At 38.0% G+C, this 20,207-nt stretch overlaps 1 protein-coding gene across 1 annotated transcript in view; it reads left to right on the top strand.

The window, feature by feature from the left end:
• The window catches only part of LOC107088665 (tumor protein p63-regulated gene 1-like protein), a 48,088-nt gene that overhangs the window by 7,278 nt on the left and 20,603 nt on the right, over window positions 1-20,207 (top strand). The window contains exon 4 of the mRNA XM_015380969.1: window positions 3,165-3,341. Coding sequence (XP_015236455.1) covers window positions 3,165-3,341 — 177 coding nt within the window. The remainder of the gene's footprint in view (window positions 1-3,164; window positions 3,342-20,207) is intronic.

Genomic DNA, 20,207 nt, shown 5'->3' with positions numbered 1-20,207 from the left:
TATATATATATATATATATATATATATATATATATATATATATACATACACACACACAAGCATGCAATGAGGGTTTGAACACATTTTTGCATGTTTTCCCTCTTACTAATTATGGAGAGGTCAAACATTTCTACCTTATGTGCACGTCCACTGTTCAGTCCACATATTCAAAAAGAAAATCACAATATTTTTTTATTTTAAAAATGTTTTTTGCACGTTTCTGCTGCAAATAAGTATTTTAACACCCTCCAATTAGCAAAAGTTCTGTCACCAAGTTAATCTTTCCTCAAACTTTCCCATCAGGTTTATTACCGATAGAATGTCTTATATAAGTATTCGCAGCCTTTGCTTAAAGGTCTCGTATAATCTTTTTTTCAAGCATTTTAAAGTCAATTATCAGTGGATGAAATAAGTATTAATAATTATTATTTTTCTTCCAACCTCAAAGAAGACCTTTAAGCGAAGCCGCCTCTCCTATCTGACTGCTGCCTATTTTGTGATGTTTGTGTTTCCCACCACTTGTAAAGTCTGAGACAGTGACTGTGTAGATTAGTTGCTAAAAGAGCCACTTTGTCTTAACTTTGAGCTGTAATCATCACACTCTGGCTCACATCACAGAACCCCTGATTGGAGAAAGCTGTGTTTTTTACAGTGCAGGCACTTCATGGTCAATATCGGTGCTTCCTGGAGGGGGCAGCTCTGTGTGACATGCCCTATCTGCTCGTTTTCCAGAACAGGGACAGGCTGCCAGTTAGAAAGTTCATGAGGATTACTCAGACATGCATGAATCAAGTGAGATACCGTTAAATGCTTGATTTTATGGAGGAATAGCATAACACAATTTAGGGACAAGTCTGGTCAGCAAGGGATAACCAATGGGTCATTATTCACACCCAAAACTAATACCTTTACAGTTATTTAATGAATTATTCTGTAAAAAATAAACAGTGTTTTTTTTTTTGTTCTCAGAGTCAGGGTGATTCTTCACTCCTGACATCTTCCGGCAGTGACGTCACGGTGCGGTAAGCCGCAGGCAATTCTCTCACAAGCAAAATCAATGGAAACTACTAGACACTTCTGCAATGAACAACAATTACTTAAGATTTTGAGAGGACTTCACCATTGAAATTCCCGAGAGCTATAGTTAAACTGACAATGCCCACGTTCATGGCAGTTAGATAGTGAAAAAGTGAAAAAAAAAATTGTTATTTTACCTTTCTGATTCATGATTCCTCCACGAGTTTAGGGCTGGTTATACTCCCGCAGCAGTGTGTCGCAGTTAGCTTGTCGCAGGTATGGTGCAGACATTTTTGATTTATGCTCAATACTGAAGCATGGTCTGGGCTATGTTATTCCAAGCCATAACGCAAAAGGGGACAATCACGAACTAGCAGATCTACATACAGCCGAGGCCACAAGGAAGTGGAGGCAAGTTTGTGCAACAATGGAGGGACATGAGGGCGAAAAAGTGCAGGGATCCAGGTGGAAAAAGTGTCCCAGTGTTCTCGCGCACCTTGCTCTTCCAGCTGGTCCAACTTCACAAGTCTTTTTGCACAATGGCGGTTATACAAACAAAACAAGCCAGTAAGGTACCAAACAGGAAATATGCATAGTGTAGAGCGGATGTAGATTTGACCAATCAGGGGCCTCCTGTCTACGGCACTGTCTGCGCTCACCTACAATTTGGGACAGGTGCAGCAGAGTGTCTGCGAAATGGGCGGGGGCACATTTGCATTCACTGCGGCCCACACACAGACAACCTGGTCTGAGTATAAATCAGCCTTTTGTCGTTGGATTTCCTACTTGAAGAAGGGCGGATTTGTCATCGAACTTCTGGCCAGAGAAAAAAACACATCATTAATCTGTTACTCTCTGCTTCGCATAGTGCACTGGTCATCGCCATCATGGGTAATAGCGCGTTGTGACAAATACCAGATACAGTACAGGGACTTGCAAAACAGCCGATACCGCACTGTGACGTCACCAGTAGGTGGCAGTAGTGCTCTTTGACAAACATGGATGCCTCCAGTAAAGCACATTCAAATGAAAATTACTCTTGATTAAAAACACTTATCCTTTATTGAAAAGTATGTAATAATTTCCAATTTAAAGTCCCGTCAGAAGTTTGAATTCGTAATGTGACCGGACTTTTCCGTTAAAGCTCAGAGAAGTTGATTTTAGATGATATTGGCCCTTTAATACTGTATTGATCCACATTTGGGAGCGATTACTTCCTTTCTATTTTTCAGCACATCTCTGGCTCCATGAGTTTGGATGGGTCATTTTTAGTGAACCCAGTGCAGTAATTTTTCAACCTTGCTCCTCAAGGCGCATTGTCCTGCATGTTTGAGATGTTTTTCAGCTTTAACGCACCTTATCCAGATGATTGCAGCGGAGCAAAGCCTGTTAAGCAGCCATAAGTTGAAATCAGGTGTGTAAAAGCAGGGAAACATCTAAAACATGCAAGGCAGTGTGCCTTTAGGACCAAGATGGAAAAAACCCTGGTATCAAGCCATTGATCTTCTAAATATAACATGTTTGTCTGCTGATCGTCAGGCAGCTGCATGCGTTGCATGATAGAAAACACTAAGATGACGTTATACATCTATTCCAAGCTGTTATTTAGTAGATTTCTGTTTCTTTACAGTTGATTTCCAAAGATGATGGTCTTGGAAATGTAATAATCATGAACTACACACAGACTGTCTGATGTTAGGTGTTGTAGTTGATTTTTCTTTTTTGGCTTATATAAATAGAGCGGAACAGAGCCAGTTTGCACGTCCCGACTTTTGCATCTGCAATCTTCGTAGATTACTTGCAGCATGCCTTCTTAGGTCACAAGCAACATTTTTTTTTTCCATTTGTTCGTGTAATTTAGCGGCCATAGTGTGTTCCTGATAGTTTAGTTCTGGAATAAGGTGTGATTTAGCATTGTTGGATTTGATTTTTGACATGCTTTACATGTCAGAAATCAGGTTTAATCTAAAATTCAGACTTAAAAGCAGCTCAATAAAGTTGTTTCCATTAGGAGTTTGAGTTCCTTTGTAAGATTGTTTTCCCAAGGTGGTGCTGACCAAAACTCAAAGGTTTCTAGAACATTCAGAAACAATCTGGCCTCTGATGTGGGTTGAAATTCTGTTTCACTAACATTGATGCTGTTTCAGGGTTGATCACTGGAACAATGAAAAGGAGCGCCTCGTCATCATCACAGACAAAACCCTTCTGATCTTCAAGTATGACTTCGTCCTGCTTTGCTGTGAGCAGATCCAGAGGATCCAGCTGAACTTTATCGACCGAATCTCCCACGGTACCTTCAGTTTCCCAAAGCACTCGCTACTCAAGTAAGTCCCTCCTCTCATACAACTGCATAGTTTATGTATTCAGGGCTATACGATTTTTTTTCCCCAAACATGTTTCTTTTAGTTCCTCCTCTGCTGTAGAGTTTGTTTTACATTATGTGTTGATTCACGTTATAAAGCCTTATCTGTGTGGTGTAAACCAATGTGTTAATATTAGACCTACCATGGGTTTTTCGGATATACCTTAAAAATTTCTTCTGTTTGGTTGTTTTGCAACTGTCACAACTTCATTTCCCCACTGTGGAAAAAAAAAGCTCAGTCTATTTCATTCTATTTTATTATTTTCTATTCTGCTTTCTTTTCTGTAAAGCAGGGGTGTCAAACTCAATTTAGCATGATCAAGTCTTCAAAAGGGCTGTTAGCTGTATTAGTTGAACGTTTGATTTCCTCATTTTGTTTGCTCTAGTGTTATAACTTACATTTAGCAATTTTATACCCCATTTACACTACCCTTGAAAAACCGATCCATGCCGAGACCGGTCTGAGCTCGGATCAGTTAACCAGTTAACCAGGACGACCATTTACACATCACGCTATCTCGGTTCCTCGACTCCTCGCCTCCTAGTGATGATCTGCGGTATTACTGCCAGTATTGAAGGAGGAAATCAAGCTGTTGGTGGCGGTAATGCACCAAAAGTTGTTGGCCAACCGCCATAAAACACAAGAAGAAGAAGATGAAGGAGGGAATCAAGCAAATGAAAATGGCGGCGCCCGTCACATTCAGAAAGTTATGCTTGATTATTATTGCTGTAATTTGGTGTTTGCGGAGGGTCAGGCGAAGACGGCAACCATTATTTAAAATTTTGTGTGGAGAAGATTTCGATTGTTGTTTATAGTTGTTCTTCTTCTGTTTTGTGTTGGTTGGCAAGCAACTTCCGGAGGGGCATTACCGCCAACTACTGGAATGGAGTGTGAATCGGGATGTGCAGCCAGATGGAGATGACGCGTTCTGCTCATGCGCTCTTCTAATCAGAGAACAGAGTCAGGGAAAAACCAAGCCGAGCCCACCTCTGGAACTGGTCTGCAGTTAGCTCGGTTCGGTTGTGTCTAGCTCTGTTCAGTTCAGTTTGCTTTCCATTTACACACGATAAGTTATCTCAGTTACTGAGCTCGGACCGGTCTCGGCACGGTTTTTCAAGGGTAGGGTAAATGGGGTATTAGTCTTTTGTATGAGGTTTGTCACAAGACTATTATTTAAAACTCGATATTGATACCCTGAAAAATATCAGATGCTGGGAATAAAAGATGCCAAAATATTAAAAGCATAAAGAAATATTCATCAACTTGAAAAGCTGACCTTTTTCAATGCCAAAATTTAACATACTTTAACAGATTCACAGATTGTATTAGTCAGATAAGTGTGCTAATAAATGCTACAAATATATATTTAAAAATATTTTAAGGTAATTTTTAGGTATTATTATTTTAATTTGCACATAATCTAGAAATCTTGAATTAATAATAGCAACAATATTTAAATCACATGTATTTAGTATTGATGCCATGCCACATTAGTATTGTATCCGGATATATTGAGTATTGATCAAACTTACACTCATGATGTATGCCTTTATCTCTCCTAAGGATCCTGAAAATTTGTCCCTCAGCCCTCGAGTTTTACACTTCTACTATAAAACATAAATGTTTTGAATCTCAGATAAAGATGACCACATTTACTAATAGGCATACAAAGCTAAATTGGCCTTGTTTAAAAACAAAAACCTGGTCATGCTGCTCTCTCTCTCTGCAGCTTCCATCTGGAGTTATTATTAACTTCAGTTCGTTGTAGAATTGCTTTTATTCAGCAACACTGGAGAAGGACATCAGGACAATTTGTCCATGAACTGAAGGAGCAAAGTAGCCCAAAACACAGACTGTGTCCCCTGGGGTTCCTTACACCAAAAAAATTGTACTAACTGCAAATACACACTGAAGTTGGCTGTGATGTATTATAAACTGGGTCAAATTGGTTTGTGTTTAGTTTAAGATGACACATTTCTCCATGATTAGATTTTTAGTTTATATATCTGTGTATACCCCTGTGTTTCCTTTAGTATGACAGTATTTGTGTCAAATAAATGGAGTGAAAATATAATTACTGTAGACCATCAATGTCTTGTTTTTCTAAAGTCTAGTAATGGTTTAACAGGACACACTCCAATTTTGGTGCGTTTCGTCTTTAATCCTGCTCTGCTACTCATTTTGGCTGCAGGCTGCTCTGATCCTCAGTGGCCCTCTTTCCATCTCCTGCAGTTAGCCTTTAGATGCTAGCCTTGGCCTACCATTTTCTCTTTCTGCTCTGTCACCCTGGCCATTCATATGATGTCACACCGTTCTCCTAATTGTTAGAAATATTAATGATATTAACAGCTTTCCTTAAAATAATGGTAAGCCGCAGCCACTCTGCCCCACCTTCGGACCTCTCTCCGCCCAGCAGACTAATTAGATCTTCCGCCGTTGTGCTTCGATCCTCCATGGTTAGCATCTAGTTAGCCCGGGCCTGCTGTTGCCTCTTCCAAGCCATCAGCGCTGTTTCCTGACAGGCCTCTGAGTTTCCGTTGTGCTCCTCAGCTCTCTTGCTGAGCTAGTAGTGGCTATCTGCCACCTCTGCTGCTATGGTTTCTTAGCCACAGAGGGCGGCATAGCTGGCTGGCTCTTCCCAGCTATGGAGCATTCATAAAAAACCCCAAAAAAAACGCAACAACCTGCGCTTGAAATCGGTCATCTTTAATGACTGAGTGGTTGCCAATCCTGGCTGGTGTAAGAAAGTTACATAGATAATTTTATAAATAGTATTTTATTAATGTTATTGTATTAGTCTGTGTAGGATTGTATATAAGCCTCACTTGCTGCAGTATCATTTGAGCGTAATGGTGATCTCTACGGTCACTAGTTTGTCAGCTCTGTGCTGCCGTAGCGAAAAAAAATGTCTGCCTCCACAAATGGGAACCCACTTCCATGTGATTAGAAAATGGCAATTTCTGAGGCAAGGTAAACATAAAGACTGTGACTTTCAGTTCATAGGTGATTATAAATAACATACCTGCAGGTAATATATTACATTAATGTCAGTAAATCCTTGTAATCATAACACAATGTACCTTAAGTTGCCTTTAAATGGTACAGCTATACACTGGATTGGTGGTTTTCAAAGTTTGTCCTTTGCTAGTTTTTGTGTAAATGCACTACATGAAGCAAAGATTTAACATTTCTCTCAGAACAATCAGAACCACCTGTTTAAAGGCGCTACTAGCAGTAGAAAGTGTTTCCACCACTGATTGAAGGATTAGACTAAAAACAGAGAGCTGTATTACAGCTAGTTGACTTCATTGAAGCGGATTAGCAAATAGTCTGACGTGTTAGAGGGACATACACTGTTTTTTAATAATAGTTTTAACATCTCATAAATTAAAATCCATAACTGTTTCACCTATTTTTTTATCTTTTTATTAATTCATATATATTTTTTATAAATAAGTTCAATAATATGTACTGACGCATTTCTGTCAGTATTTAAATATAATTGGTACAATAAATGAAAATGAAATTATGTAATTGTTTTTAATTCATCATTGTGTAAAAAGAAATATTGAGCCCATCATTTTATGGAAATATCCTCTTGATACAAGAGAAATCTCTGGTTGTTTAAAAATGCACCCTAATCACTTAGTATTTAGTTGATCGATAAGATCAAGCAACTTTAGATGAATTTATTAAGAATTAAATACTGACTTGTGGTTGGAAGTGGAGACCAGGTCGCTGTTTGGCTTTACTACGGTACTTAAAACGACCTCTTTTCAGGGAGTTGGTTAGCAATTCAGAACCTTAAAAAGAACTCAGCTTGGAGGATTACAAATATTAGCCCTAATTATGAGCTCTGTGCACTAATTAGTTTCACAAAAGCTAAAATTCCCTGTGAGGAAATGTCCTTATTCCTCGTGATTAATCAGTATTCCTTGCAGCCGAAGCATGCTTGCTCACATTTTTGACCTACTTACTATGGTTTGTAGTTTGCTTTATTCTTGTATCAAAAAGAGGGATCATTTTAAAATAAATATCTGAGGATGTAATGAAAAGTGTAACTTTCTTTTGATTGGTGCAGGGAGCGCACAGGGATAACAGGAATGTGAACATGCCTGACAGAGGGGGATGGAAAAGGCGAGTTTTCCCTTTTCCACGACTAAGGAGTGCATCGCTGTCACTTGGAGCTGTCACTTCACTGATTAGTGGCAAAAATTAATGTCCTCCTTTCATGTAAACCTTTTAAAGACGGCCCGAGGGATACCAAACCAACTAAAACTAATTTGATGAATAAAACGTAATGTGCTGTGAAGAGCTTAGAGAGCGCGGCCTTTATTGGAGGGTTTATCTCTGCACATTGCGCTGAATTATACATAAAACGCCTGTGAAAGCCAACCGGGAGTCCAGCTGTAAAGACACAGTTTCAAATAGCAAAGACTTGAGCCTCAAACATTCCCGCTGTCTTTCTTCTCTTTTAGCTCCTTTTTCTTTCTCACATTTCTTCTTCTCCGTCCCTCAGGAAGCGCGTCGTTTTTTTGTCTTCGTTGTGGATCTGAAATCATGCTGATGTGTATATAAAAAGCAATCCGTGGTGCTGCTCTAACATCCCACAAAAGTTTGTCTGCACTTCATTAAAACAAATCTGTCGTGAAACATGAAAGGTCAGCTGAGGAAATAATGCATTAACAATGCAGTAAATAAATAAAAACTCAATAACTAGAGATCTTTTTGTAAGTTGTTTATTTGGCTCAGGCTGAGTAATGAGAGTCTAGAAAACGTGGTGTTGAGAAATTTAAAGAGACCTACAGTGTTGGTTTGAAAGATCTGCACAAACCATCTGGGTCATGCAGGCGCCATCATAGTTATTTTTGAATAGGGCTTTTCATACTAAAGGGAAGTGACCCAAGTCCTCTTTTGTTTTGATTTGGTCAGGATTGTGACTGAGCCAGGGCTGTGGATCTGTTATCAGCAGTCAGTACCAGCCCTCATATGTTATACACACTCGTACACCTCTGTGTCCTACACATCATGGGAAACACGATCTCCTCTTCATTTTATCTGGATTTTATGTAATGTTATGTAAAATGCATGATATAAAACCAGGTCAAATATTCTTCAATGGTCACAGATGGATTTTAGATTATGGTTTTTAATAAATCTGGTATGTCATATGTTCTGAGAACCAGCGCTGAACAACAAATGAGAGCGTGAATCGAGCTCAAATCAGTCAGTTTACTCTGCACACATATGGAATAAATTCACAACTAATTTAATTGAAAATATAAGATTCTATCAACAAAAATAATTCAACTCTGGAAAAAAACACTTTACTAAACCACAAAAACTTAAGTAAAAGTACATTAAAATATCTTAAAACCATTGGATCCTGGATTTAGAACTTTTTTTTTGTCTTGAAGAGTTTGGATTGAGGTCAGATTAGCTTTTAAACTAATTTAGAGCAATTGGAATGTGTTCAAACGGGTTCAAAACCAATTATATGCATTCAGATGCAAATCCAAGAAATAAATTCAACTTTATTTGGTAAAATAATACTAAATGGTTTCCTTAAATTAGTAACCATTTAGAAAAGTTGTTCTTGATTTTTCCAGAGGGAAAAATTATAGTTGGAAAACCCAACTATAATTTATAGGTTAGGTTTTTAGGAAAATGTAGCTAGTAGACAGCAGACTTGAGGAGAGTCATTTAAAAGGACTCTGGTCATTTTTTAGCAATAACATGTAATGACTGTAACTGAGAAATAAATCTGAGCATCAGATTCGTATTTAAACCCTTATTGAACTAAAGTTTGTCATTATTTTATAAATAGCAGCTTAAATACATGTCGTTATTGAGTTTACTACCATGTGGTAATTATCACCTCCTTGCCTGCTTGATCCAACAGTAAAAACATGAAATGATTAGAAATCATGAAGAAAAAACAAATTGTTCAGCTGAAAACTCTTTCCCTAATTTTGCCAGACATTTAACTTCTGTAAATCTCTGATCTTTAAAGTTTAGGAAAGTTTAAAAAAAAATATACCGGTATATATTTTTTACATTTCTGTATGCATTTCTGCCTCATTATGCAAATTTTGAGGGGTGTGTCTTAGAGGGTCAACTTCTGCCCATTGGTTGGTTAGAATTTACTGCATCGGTCGAATCTACATGAGGAGAGTCTGAAGTCACTTGCCGTTTCTCAATTCATAAGAACGCGAGTAAGGACTAGTGTCCTCACCAAGTATGTTCTGGACTTGGTGAGAACGTGAGCATGCAGCATAAATATGGGTCAATTGGAACAGGAGCGTACTTGTGAGGTCACCACATGCTCGGCTCATCTGGAGCTGCATTTCACCTCCTGTTATTAATAGTCTCTAGATAATAATAAATTCTGACTTTTTTCCTCTAGTGCGGGAATAATAATTAACACAGTCAGATAAACACAAATCAAATGAACATTTTGCCAAATAAAACAAAACAATCTTTAGCTCATCCAGTGTTGGGTCTTGCGTCTCTCAACTTTCTCTTCACTATATCCCACAGGTTCTCTATGGTGTTCAGGTCAGGAGAGTTGGCAGGCCAATTGAGCACCATGGTCAGTAAACTATTTATCAGTAGTTTTGGCATTGTGAGCAGGTGCCAGGTCGTGCTGAAAAATGAAATCTTCATCTCCATAAAGATTTTCAGCAGATGGAAGCATGAAGTGCTCCAAAATCTGCTGATAGCTAACTGCATTGACCCTGCCCTTGATAGAACACAGTGGGACTTGACACCGGACTTCTGGCATTTTGGCATTTCCTTCTCCTCAGTCTTCCTCCAGACTCTGGCACCTTGATTTCCAAATAACTGAAACTGAGTAACAGTCCAGTGCTGCTTCTCTGTAGCCCAGGTCAGGTACCTCTGTCACTGTTTCTGGTTCATAAATGGCTTGACCTGGGGAATGCGGCAGCTGTAGCCCATTTCCTGCACACGCCTGTGTACGGTGGCTCTGGATGTTTCTACTCCAGACTCAGTCCACTGCTTCCGCAGGTTCCCCAAGGTCTGGAATCGGCCCTTCTTCACAATCGTCCTCAGGGTTCCGGTCACCTCTTCTTGATCTGGTCACCACCCTTGATGCAGCACTCTGGGAACAATCTATTGGTTCAGAAATATGTTTCTGTGTCACAACTTCTTGCTTGAGGGTGCAGATCTGCAGTCTTACCCATGATTGGGGTTTTGAGTGATGATACAGGCTGGGAGTTTTAAAAGCCTCAGGAATCTTTTACAGGTGTTTAGAGTTCATTTGTTGAGTAAGATGATTAGGTGCATAGCTCGTTTAGAGACCTTTTTCATGATATGCTAATTTTGTGAGATAGGAATTTTGGGTTTTCATGAGCTGTATGCTAAAATCATCCGTATTAAGACAATAAAAGACCTGAAATATTTCAGTTAGTGTGCAATGAATCTAAAAAATATGAATGTTCAAGTTTTATCATTACATTTTGGAAAATAATGAACTTTATCACAATATGCTAATATTAAGAAAGGGACCTGACTCTGTATTTACAGACCGATTTACACATTTATGAATCTTAACACGTATTTGTAGACCTGAATACAGATTTGTGGATTTTTTAAACATTTCCAAATGAATTGCATACAAGTTGTTTACACATTTGCAGATACAGACAAACAAATCTCACACATTTTCAAATCCCACTGCACACACACAAATCTAGATACAAACACACAAATCTCCACACACATTTGCAGTTAATTTTGCAACAATTTTTCTCCCATACTGAATGACACAGGCAGTGTCATTCAATCTCTGGCCGGTTTTGTAGTTTTAGTTGGTTTGGTTTCCATCTGGCCATCTTTAAAAGGCTGCCTGTGCAGTTTTCACTGATTTAATGACATCTAAAGGCGTTCGGTTGCCCTTTTTTTTCCGGTTTTTACTTGTGAAATTTTTTTCCCCGTCTCTCTATAATCATGTGCTGCATTTTGTTGGTATTTCAGATGGACTCCCACTGAGAAATACTCATGTTTATGGTTGTGATTTGGTAAAATGCAATAAAGACCAAAAGTTAAAGGGGTATAAATACTTTAGCATGGTGCTGCAGGCCATGTTTTATTAGTGTTGATAGATGACATCTGAAGTGTTTAGAGATGGTTTTATAACTTTTACCAGCCTGATGCTGTAAATCTGATCATGATGTACTCCCACACTGTTGTGATATTAGCCTGTTATAAATGAGAGTCCAAAAATACCAGCAAGCTCCTCCGGCTGTGGAGTTATTCATTTATCCACATCTTTTGCTCTCTTAGATTTTTTAACTGTATTTATTTATCTATTTTTTTGGGACATTAACATTCAATGCCAAGTCTTCATCAGACTAATTCAGGCTAATTCATTGTGTTGATGATCGTCATCTGACCACATGATGTCAGTGTACACCCTCGGTAGACGAGGGTTAATGCAGGAGCGCCACATCACATTCATTCCTCTCTGCAGCTGTTTGCTTTCCTTGCGGAGCGTGATTTAACCATGTTCTGCTGCTGTCGAACGCCTCCTCTGTGTTTGCTGAAGCAGATGTTTCCAGATCTGTCAAATAAAACGAGTCAACCAATTTCTAATCATACACTTATTTAGTTACTCTCTTATCTTTTTGTCGAACGCCAGAGCTCAGTCCTTGAAACAACCACAACCCTCCCATTTTTCCCCCATTGTGTTTTATTTTCTTGTCTTTTACTCACTGAGTAAAGAAGCAATGCTTTTTTACCTCCGTTGTTTCCAGTCTTTACCCTGCAGACATTTTTTTCCCCTTCATATATCCTCCAAGTGCGCAAATTAACAAAAAAAGGACTCATTATTAAGCATCTGTATAGGTATATTTTTTAGGCTTCTTTCCAAACTGTCTAGACAAAGTCATTATGAGGGAACCATCAAGTTTTTTAATTTTATTTCTGTCTGAAACAGTCGGGTGTGGAGCTTCAGCGGTGATTGCTTCAGCAGAAGCTGTAAGAAAGGCAGGTAAAACGTCTAAAATGTGCAGGTAGTTCAACTGTGAACACACCTTTCACCCACCAAAGCAGCTAATTTGTTTAAACAGTAGAGGGCGGTGAGTCAGTGCAAACTTCAACATATTGACATCCACAGCAGTCTTAACAAAGATCCAGCTGTTGCAATGCAGTTCCTTCTGTTTGAATTGCATTATGTGGTGAGGCATGGTGGAGGATGATGGAGCCAAGCCCTCTGTTAGGTATGTGATCTCAGCCACATAAACAGGAAATGATGAATTCTTTAATTTTCTGAAGTTACTTTGAACATCTTGGACTCTTGAGGCAAAAGTAGTGTTTAATGTGAAGCGGTGCTGGAAAGAAAATACATAATTTAGCTGCAAACGATTGTGAAAACAGCAGAAGTCTATTATTTATCCAAGCTTTAACACGCACATGCATTCACGGAAATCATTCAGGAAGATCCGTTTATTTGTTGGCTCTCATGATTGATTGTAGCTTGTAGATCCTTCTAGCCTGCAGTAAAAGGATTTGGATGACAGAAATCATTTCTGAGCAATAGGAGTCTTTAGGAAACTTTGTCAACTTACACAAACTACATTTTTAAAGTTTTTTTTAAGGTGCATTTGTAAACTACCAGACTAAGCTACAAATTTGCAAAGAATTTAAGAAATTTAAGAATATTAACCTGCATGCTTTTAACTTTGTATTATATTTCCAATAAATGACAAACTTTTCAACAGTTATCAACAAACTATTGATAAGAACAAAAATCAAACCTCACTGTTCACATGCAGATGTACAGTACTTTATGATTTAAGTACCTTTAAAGTTGAAAAGTCAGACTCTATTATATTATTGCAAAAGGGACAAGACCATTCAGTGGGCTGTCAGCCAAGGTGGGATAGTCCTTTCTTACATACCAAGAGCCTGGAGGTTAAACAAGGTTTTAGTATTAAAATGATATGTAATCATAAGTTATAGTTTATAATAATAATGATTAGAAATACATTTTTTGTTTGTATATATTTATTTCTTATTTTCCCCCCTGGATCCCCGCTCTTTTTCACCCTCATGTCCCTCCGTTGTCGCATAATCTTGCCGCACTTCCTCACCACCTCGGCTGTATTTAGACCCACAGCTTGTTCGTGATTGCCCCTCTTGCGTTGTGGCGTGGAATAACATAGCGCAGACCACACTTAAATATTGGGTATAAATCAAAAATATCTGCGACAAGCTCACTGCAACACACTGCTGCTGTGGTATAACCAGCCTTTAAGCCTTCTAGAGCCTTTTCTTTAAATACAGCAGCTTCAAATTAAAGTTGCATGCTACTGGGCTGTGCCAAGGCCTGAAGGAAGATCCAAACTGTCACCTTCAGATGAAAGAAAACTGGTTAGGATGTTAAAATGACGTCTGTCATAAACTGTAAGATGCTGAAACACCAGCGTCACTGCCCTTAATCAAGAGTTTTACACGGTTAGGCTTAGAGAGCGACGGTAGGAGCCCTTAGAGACAGGCCAAATGCACTCTGGAGAAAATGACTTTAATTAAACTATTTGGCCAGAAAAACAAGATGGATGTTCAGTAACATCAAGATAACTTGTCCAGCAATGTGGTGGTCGCATTGTGCTGTGGGTATGTTTAATAGGGCGACAGATGCACGTGAATAAAGAAATAAAAATAATAACCAAAATAATTTCATTTCACAAATCAACAATTACATTTTGTTTTAACTTTTTTTTTGTACTGTGAAGTTTTGATAAACACGAAAAAAAGATACAATCATTAGAGCTGAAAAGCTTAATCAGAATAATTAATTTTTTAAAGAATTTGTTGACTATTTTGGTAATTTAAGTGTTGGGAGTAAACACTGAGACCTGGAGCAAAAAGATAACTAAACTGTTCAACAAAAAGTTTGAAATATTTTTATACATTTTACATTTCAAAGAAAAAAACCTTCTTTGTCTGTAAATCTGCTCTATCCTGAACTCCTCAATTGAGGTAGTTTAAACTTCAACTGGTTTATTTCTTTAAAAAGAAAATCCCTTGTTATCCACCTTTTGTTACCCAATTCTTGATTGAAGAAGAAGTCAACTGTTTGTTTAAATGGCTCAATAACAAATAGTAACTTATCATTATTATATAATTATGAAGAAAAAATATTGTTTTGTGGATTTTCCTGAAAGTTCCAGAAGATATAATCAAACTGGAAGTGCAATAACTGTACCGGACAAATAAAAAACGTAGTGTCTGTAAGTAGGTCCAGGGGGACAAATATTGGTATCAACTGAGTTACCAAAAAAAATATCGGCCAAAACCTCCAATATTGTGCACCTTGTGCAATTAAATACTATTTTGATGTCAAAAACTTTTTGAAGAATGTTAATTAACTAAAGCCTGTGTAGACGTGTATCCTCAGCAGTGCACATACTTTATTCAAACAATTATTCATACTTCTGAATTTGCTTCAGATGTCATCCAAGCATTTTTGTCTCATGTTTGCATTGGTTCTCCATTCTACCTATTTTAAGGATCCTAAAAGTTTAGATGTAAAACTAGCTGGCTAACCAGAATTCTGTCTAAGCAAAACTGTCTGAACTTCTCACTTTGTTTAAATCCGTATCTAACTTTGTGACAACGTTACTATAAATCACCATGGGTTTTTCTGTAACCAATACCTAAATATCAAACCAATAAACTGTTATAAATCGAATGTTATTTTCACAAAGTCACACCTTCACATGGAGCTTTTTTTTTAGTGAAAACCTTATTGAACACATTTACATTTATCCAGTATCTGATGCTAAAGCAGAAATTGAAATAGAAATTGAACTTTATTGATCTCACAATGGAGAAAATAATTCTCTGCATTTAACTCATCCCCTTTTGGGAGCAGTGGGCTGCCACTGTGTGGCGCCCGTGGAACAGTGTAGGTTTAAGGGTGTTGCTCAGGGTGCCAGAGTGCAGGTTGTGGGGATCAAATCGGTACTTGCAACCCTCTCAGAGCACAAGCGCACTGCTCTAATCAGTAGGCCAACACCTCCCCATAAAGCATTGTTCACTGCAGAACATCTTTATACAGTTAAAGCACAACATGAAAAAATGACTGAGGCATTTTTATTAAATAGAGAGAATACACCTAAATACAATATGTTCTAATTAATTTTATAATAAGGAATTTATTTTATTATTTTATTATGGACCTACCTCGTTTTGCCATATATCTGGTCAGGCGGCTGAGAGTAGCTGTTGCAGATAAATCCAGATGCTCAGAGTATAATGACTCTAAATCTGACTGGGGCTCTCTCTGGATGGGATGAGGGGTCCAGTCAGCAGACAAAGACGCTTTCCTGTTGTTTTAGATCTGATTTTTTTTAGTGTTGCACTGATACCGATACCAGTATCGGGCGTGGCCCCGATCCAGCACTAAAATGGTGGTATCTGTATCGGCGAGTACCAACAAATAGGGCACCGATACCATTTTGAGAGCCAAAAGTTTCTTCAACTATTGTCACCCATTCCTGGTAGGCAATAAAAAGTTCTACTGGATTCACTTTGTATTTGTCTTTTTCCTGCTTCACAAAGGTAGGCAGCAGCTTGACAAAGCCATGATGGCAATTATTTTACATCCAGGTAGTATGCAGTTCTTCATATATACACACACATCAGTTTCAAACAGATGGTATCTGTATGATATCGGTATTAGCCAATACTGCACAGCCAGGTATCTGGTTTCTGTATCGGGGCCAAAAAATGGCATCGGCACAACACACATTTTTTCTATACTGTAGTTATTTTCATGGTTTTTTTTGTTTTGTTTTTTACTTTGTTCCTAGCCCTTTGAGATAGGCTACCAATGTCAAGTGCACAAAAATATCAACTTTAAATGTTATTATTTTTAAAGTATTTATTCTCCACGATTACCTCCAACTTTATGGCTTAGAACCTCATCTTTCTTTTAATGCCAATCTCAAACTGCCAGTATAACACTCAGTCCCCTCATTTAAATGAGGTGCCACTGAACCAGTGTGCACATCTTAACAATAGCAAAGCAATCTTTGTAATTACCCCACAATATTCCCAATTATTGCACATGCAAAAGAAAAGCAAAAAAAAAATTGTTGTATGAGTTAAAACCAGCATGTCTACGTCTCAGACACTTCAAGCATGGCCAATAGGTTCTCTGTTGGCCCGCCCATACTTCAGCAGATTAAATAAAAGCCATAAATAAAATTATATTAAATCTTTATTTATTTTATGATGATACTTCCTTGATTCAATATGAAACCAAAACTGGTATAGTACAAAGGGGGTATGTGCTTGCACATGTTTTATTTTGTTCCGAGTGGTACTGTTTACGGATCATGTTAACAAGGTAATTCTACACATTGTGCAGCCGTGCAACAGACTCTGTACAAATAAAATAAATTGTCGCAAAATAAACCAGCAACAGAAACTTCCTGAAGTTTCGATTATACTTTCAGAGCAGTTTTTAATTCACGTATCTGGGCAAAGGTAAATAAATTCACTGACTGAATCCACAATGTTTTTCTTCTTTAATTCCCTTGGAGCTGAATCAGGCTTCAATCTTTCCAGGAATGTTAGTCCGTGGGCAATGTTAGTTTAATGGGGAAGAATGTGCAATGCTGCATGTCTTCTTCTTTGCACCTACACAATATTAGTAAATGTCCATATGGGGAAACATTATTGCACTTAACTTGTATATGAAACCTCCTGACTGATACATAGATGGAATCATAACTCCAGGGCTGGCTCTACTGGTTAAACTGGGTCAACTGTGGGGGGAGAAAAGCCAGGCAATATGTTTTTTTTTAAATTAAATTTTCTTAACGGTGAAGCCAAAATATTTTTGTTTTGCTCTTAATGATCTTATCTTTTTATTGGATCAACTACATATGAGGAAATGCACACATAAATAACTTGGTGGATTTATGACTTTTTCCAAAGGTGACTCCATTCAGTCAGGTCTTCAAACCTTTGTTTTATTGTTTTCCCTGTGAACAAGATCTCTGATATTAAACCATATCTTTACTTTGACTTACTTTTTTTTCTTCATATTTGGCTCATGTCTTATCTGCTAACATGGGCAACCCAGCAGATGAACAATGCTGATCAGGATAGGTAGGTGTTGGGATCATTCTGTGTACACAGACGTTAGTAAGGACAAAGAAGTACATGAAAACAGAGAAACGGAGGAAAGCTTCCATTGAAAGGTATGTTTTCAACTGATTAAAATGTAACTCAACAGCTTTTCAGTTGCATAGAAACACACTATTTCAATACATTCTTGGACTTTTTTCCTGTATAACAGATTAGAGGAAGGGAGTAGATGATTATTATGTTTATTATCTCACATTTTCTATATATGAAACAAGCTTTTCTCAGTAAAACTTAACTAGAAAAGCACTCAGAGCTCAGACTTCTGCCAAGAAGCAAATTTTGCCCCATATTGTAACTTACACCTATAGCTTTAACTCACACATGATCTGGATCATTACCAGATTTTAATGGATTGTTCCTTGGCGTGAGGTGCACCTCTGGTTAAAAAGAAAAACAAACGGAAAAAACCCTTTTGTAGGTTTTCAATTGATCCTGCTAACAAACCAACAACGTTCTGTTTTTTTGTGTTCTTGTCCTAATTGCTTTCTCTTCATCCTCTGACTTTTTGGGTTCAGTATAATGACATGCAGCTCTGCATGCATGAGGCATATGTCCAAACTGCAGAGCTTCTGTACTCTGCTTTTTCCCATGATGGTAATAATTGCCAACAGCCTGCAGCCATAGTATTATGGTTTCTTTTCTGCAGTAGCATGGTCACAAGTTTAAGGCTTCATGGGATGCATAAGCAGCTATGTCATGAATAATGTAAACAGACCTTACCCTTTCCTTTGTTTTTCCAGTTCCTCCCCACCTTTCTTCTTCTTTTCAGCCTTTCACATCTTGAATGTGTGGATGGTTGACAAACCTGCAGGTGCTGTTGAGCAATCGGATCAGATTTGTTTTTGAGCTTTTAAAACCGCGTTGGAAACCTGCCATAAAATCTGGAACCTGCTTGATATTTATCTTTTATGTTGACTTATGAGGCTTAATGCCTGCAAAGACCAGGAAGCCACTTTTCCTCCTTTAACCCCAAGATTTAAATAGAGAATGTTTGCTTTGCTAGTAAAACAGTGTTATTGGAAAGGTTAGTGATAGATTTTATGCATTTGGGCCCATTTGGATGTGGGTTCTGTAACCTGGCCATATACGATATCAGTGACTGTATCCAGCCAAGGTGCAGTGAAAGTCCTAACCTCAGTTCTGCCACATAAACAGGGGAAGGTAGTAAAGCCTCTGGCTGAAAAGCCCAGCCCTGCTCTACCTGTTTGGGCCGGTCCCTCTCTTAGGGATAGCTTACCTCTGGAATTCAGCAAAGCTTTTTTTTATATATATATTCCCATTGATTGGAAAGAAATGGCTGTACACTCCTACAAAAGGACAGTGTGTACAAACGTAACTCCGCCATCCTCCACCGCTTTTGCTGAAACACAATCGGTCTTGCTTTTGTGCTGCCTTTTTTATTTTGTTTTAGGTTTTGTCAGCCTTCCTTCCTATTCTCCCTGCATTATATTTGCTCTGGGGGGGAGGTGAGGGGGCACAAAATGTTCAGCGGCAGCAGCATTGTGAATACAGGGCATGATGATTGCATTAGGATTTCAGCCCCTCCCTGCCGTCGTGACATATCAACAGCCTCAGGTGTTTAATTCTGGTTGGCAGGAAGGGAACTGTTGCACAAGGCATGTTGTAAGAAGAATGACAGATCATAAAGAACCTCATAACGGCATTGAGAAATAGCTTTCATTCTCATTTTTATTTGTCTTTGTCAGCAATCTAAAATATTTATGCCACAAAGGCTCAGAACACAAACTTAAACAAGCTGTTCAGTTGTTCAGCATCCAGAAATACTTTTTTTCTACTAATTTATTAGTCATTGAGCTTAGTAAAAATGTTTATATTTATTTAATATAATCTCCTGAAAGCCATTCCTCTCTTTCAGGTTTTTTTTGTTACTATTTAAGTTTCTCTGCTCGCAAAAAAAACTCTACATTCAGTGCTTTGCAAAATCACTTTATCCCTTAGAGATGTTCCCAACTTTGTTTTTTGTTTTTTTTGTCACCCTTAAAAGTTTCAAACATTAAGCAGGTCTTGGCTTTTGACGAAAATGAACAGTCATCTCACAATGCAGTTTTTAACTAATGAGGATTTAATTTATGTGTAAGCAAACAAAAAATCTCTTAACCACTTGTACAAAGAAATATCTGTTTGATTAGCAACATTTTTGTGTAGTTTCATTGGTTTGACTTAAGCCTGATTACTCTCATATCAGAAGAAACAAAAAATGACAACATGAAGTAGGCTAAAAGATAAAAAAGCAAAACATCGCACCCTGGTCTAAAGAAATTCAACAACAGACAAGACTGCAAATTATCTAGATGTGTTTTTATGGACTATCAACTTGTGCAATTGAATTTCCAAAATAATTTTGCTAAATTCTGTGTTCAGTCTAATGTGGACGGAAGTCAAGAGTTTGTGCGCCATGTTTTGACCTCCTGGAGCACCACTCCTTTAAGCACTGACACGCCTTAAGTGTGCCCAAAGCGTCAGATGCTGGAGTTGGAAAATCTGAACATTTGCAGCTCAATGTGGCAAATCAGCCAATCAGAGAAGCTGATTTAGGAGCTCTCTGCATCCAAGCCATGATCTCTCCTCCTGCAGAGCTGTCTGCATAAAACTCATCAAAAATAAGGATATATATAAAATAGGGAT

Source organism: Cyprinodon variegatus, unplaced genomic scaffold, assembly GCF_000732505.1.
Source record: "Cyprinodon variegatus isolate N-32 unplaced genomic scaffold, C_variegatus-1.0 Scaffold226, whole genome shotgun sequence".
Classification (NCBI taxonomy): domain Eukaryota; kingdom Metazoa; phylum Chordata; class Actinopteri; order Cyprinodontiformes; family Cyprinodontidae; genus Cyprinodon; species Cyprinodon variegatus.
The sequence above is the reverse complement of the archived record's forward strand: the minus strand, read 5'-3'. Positions and strand labels throughout refer to the sequence as shown.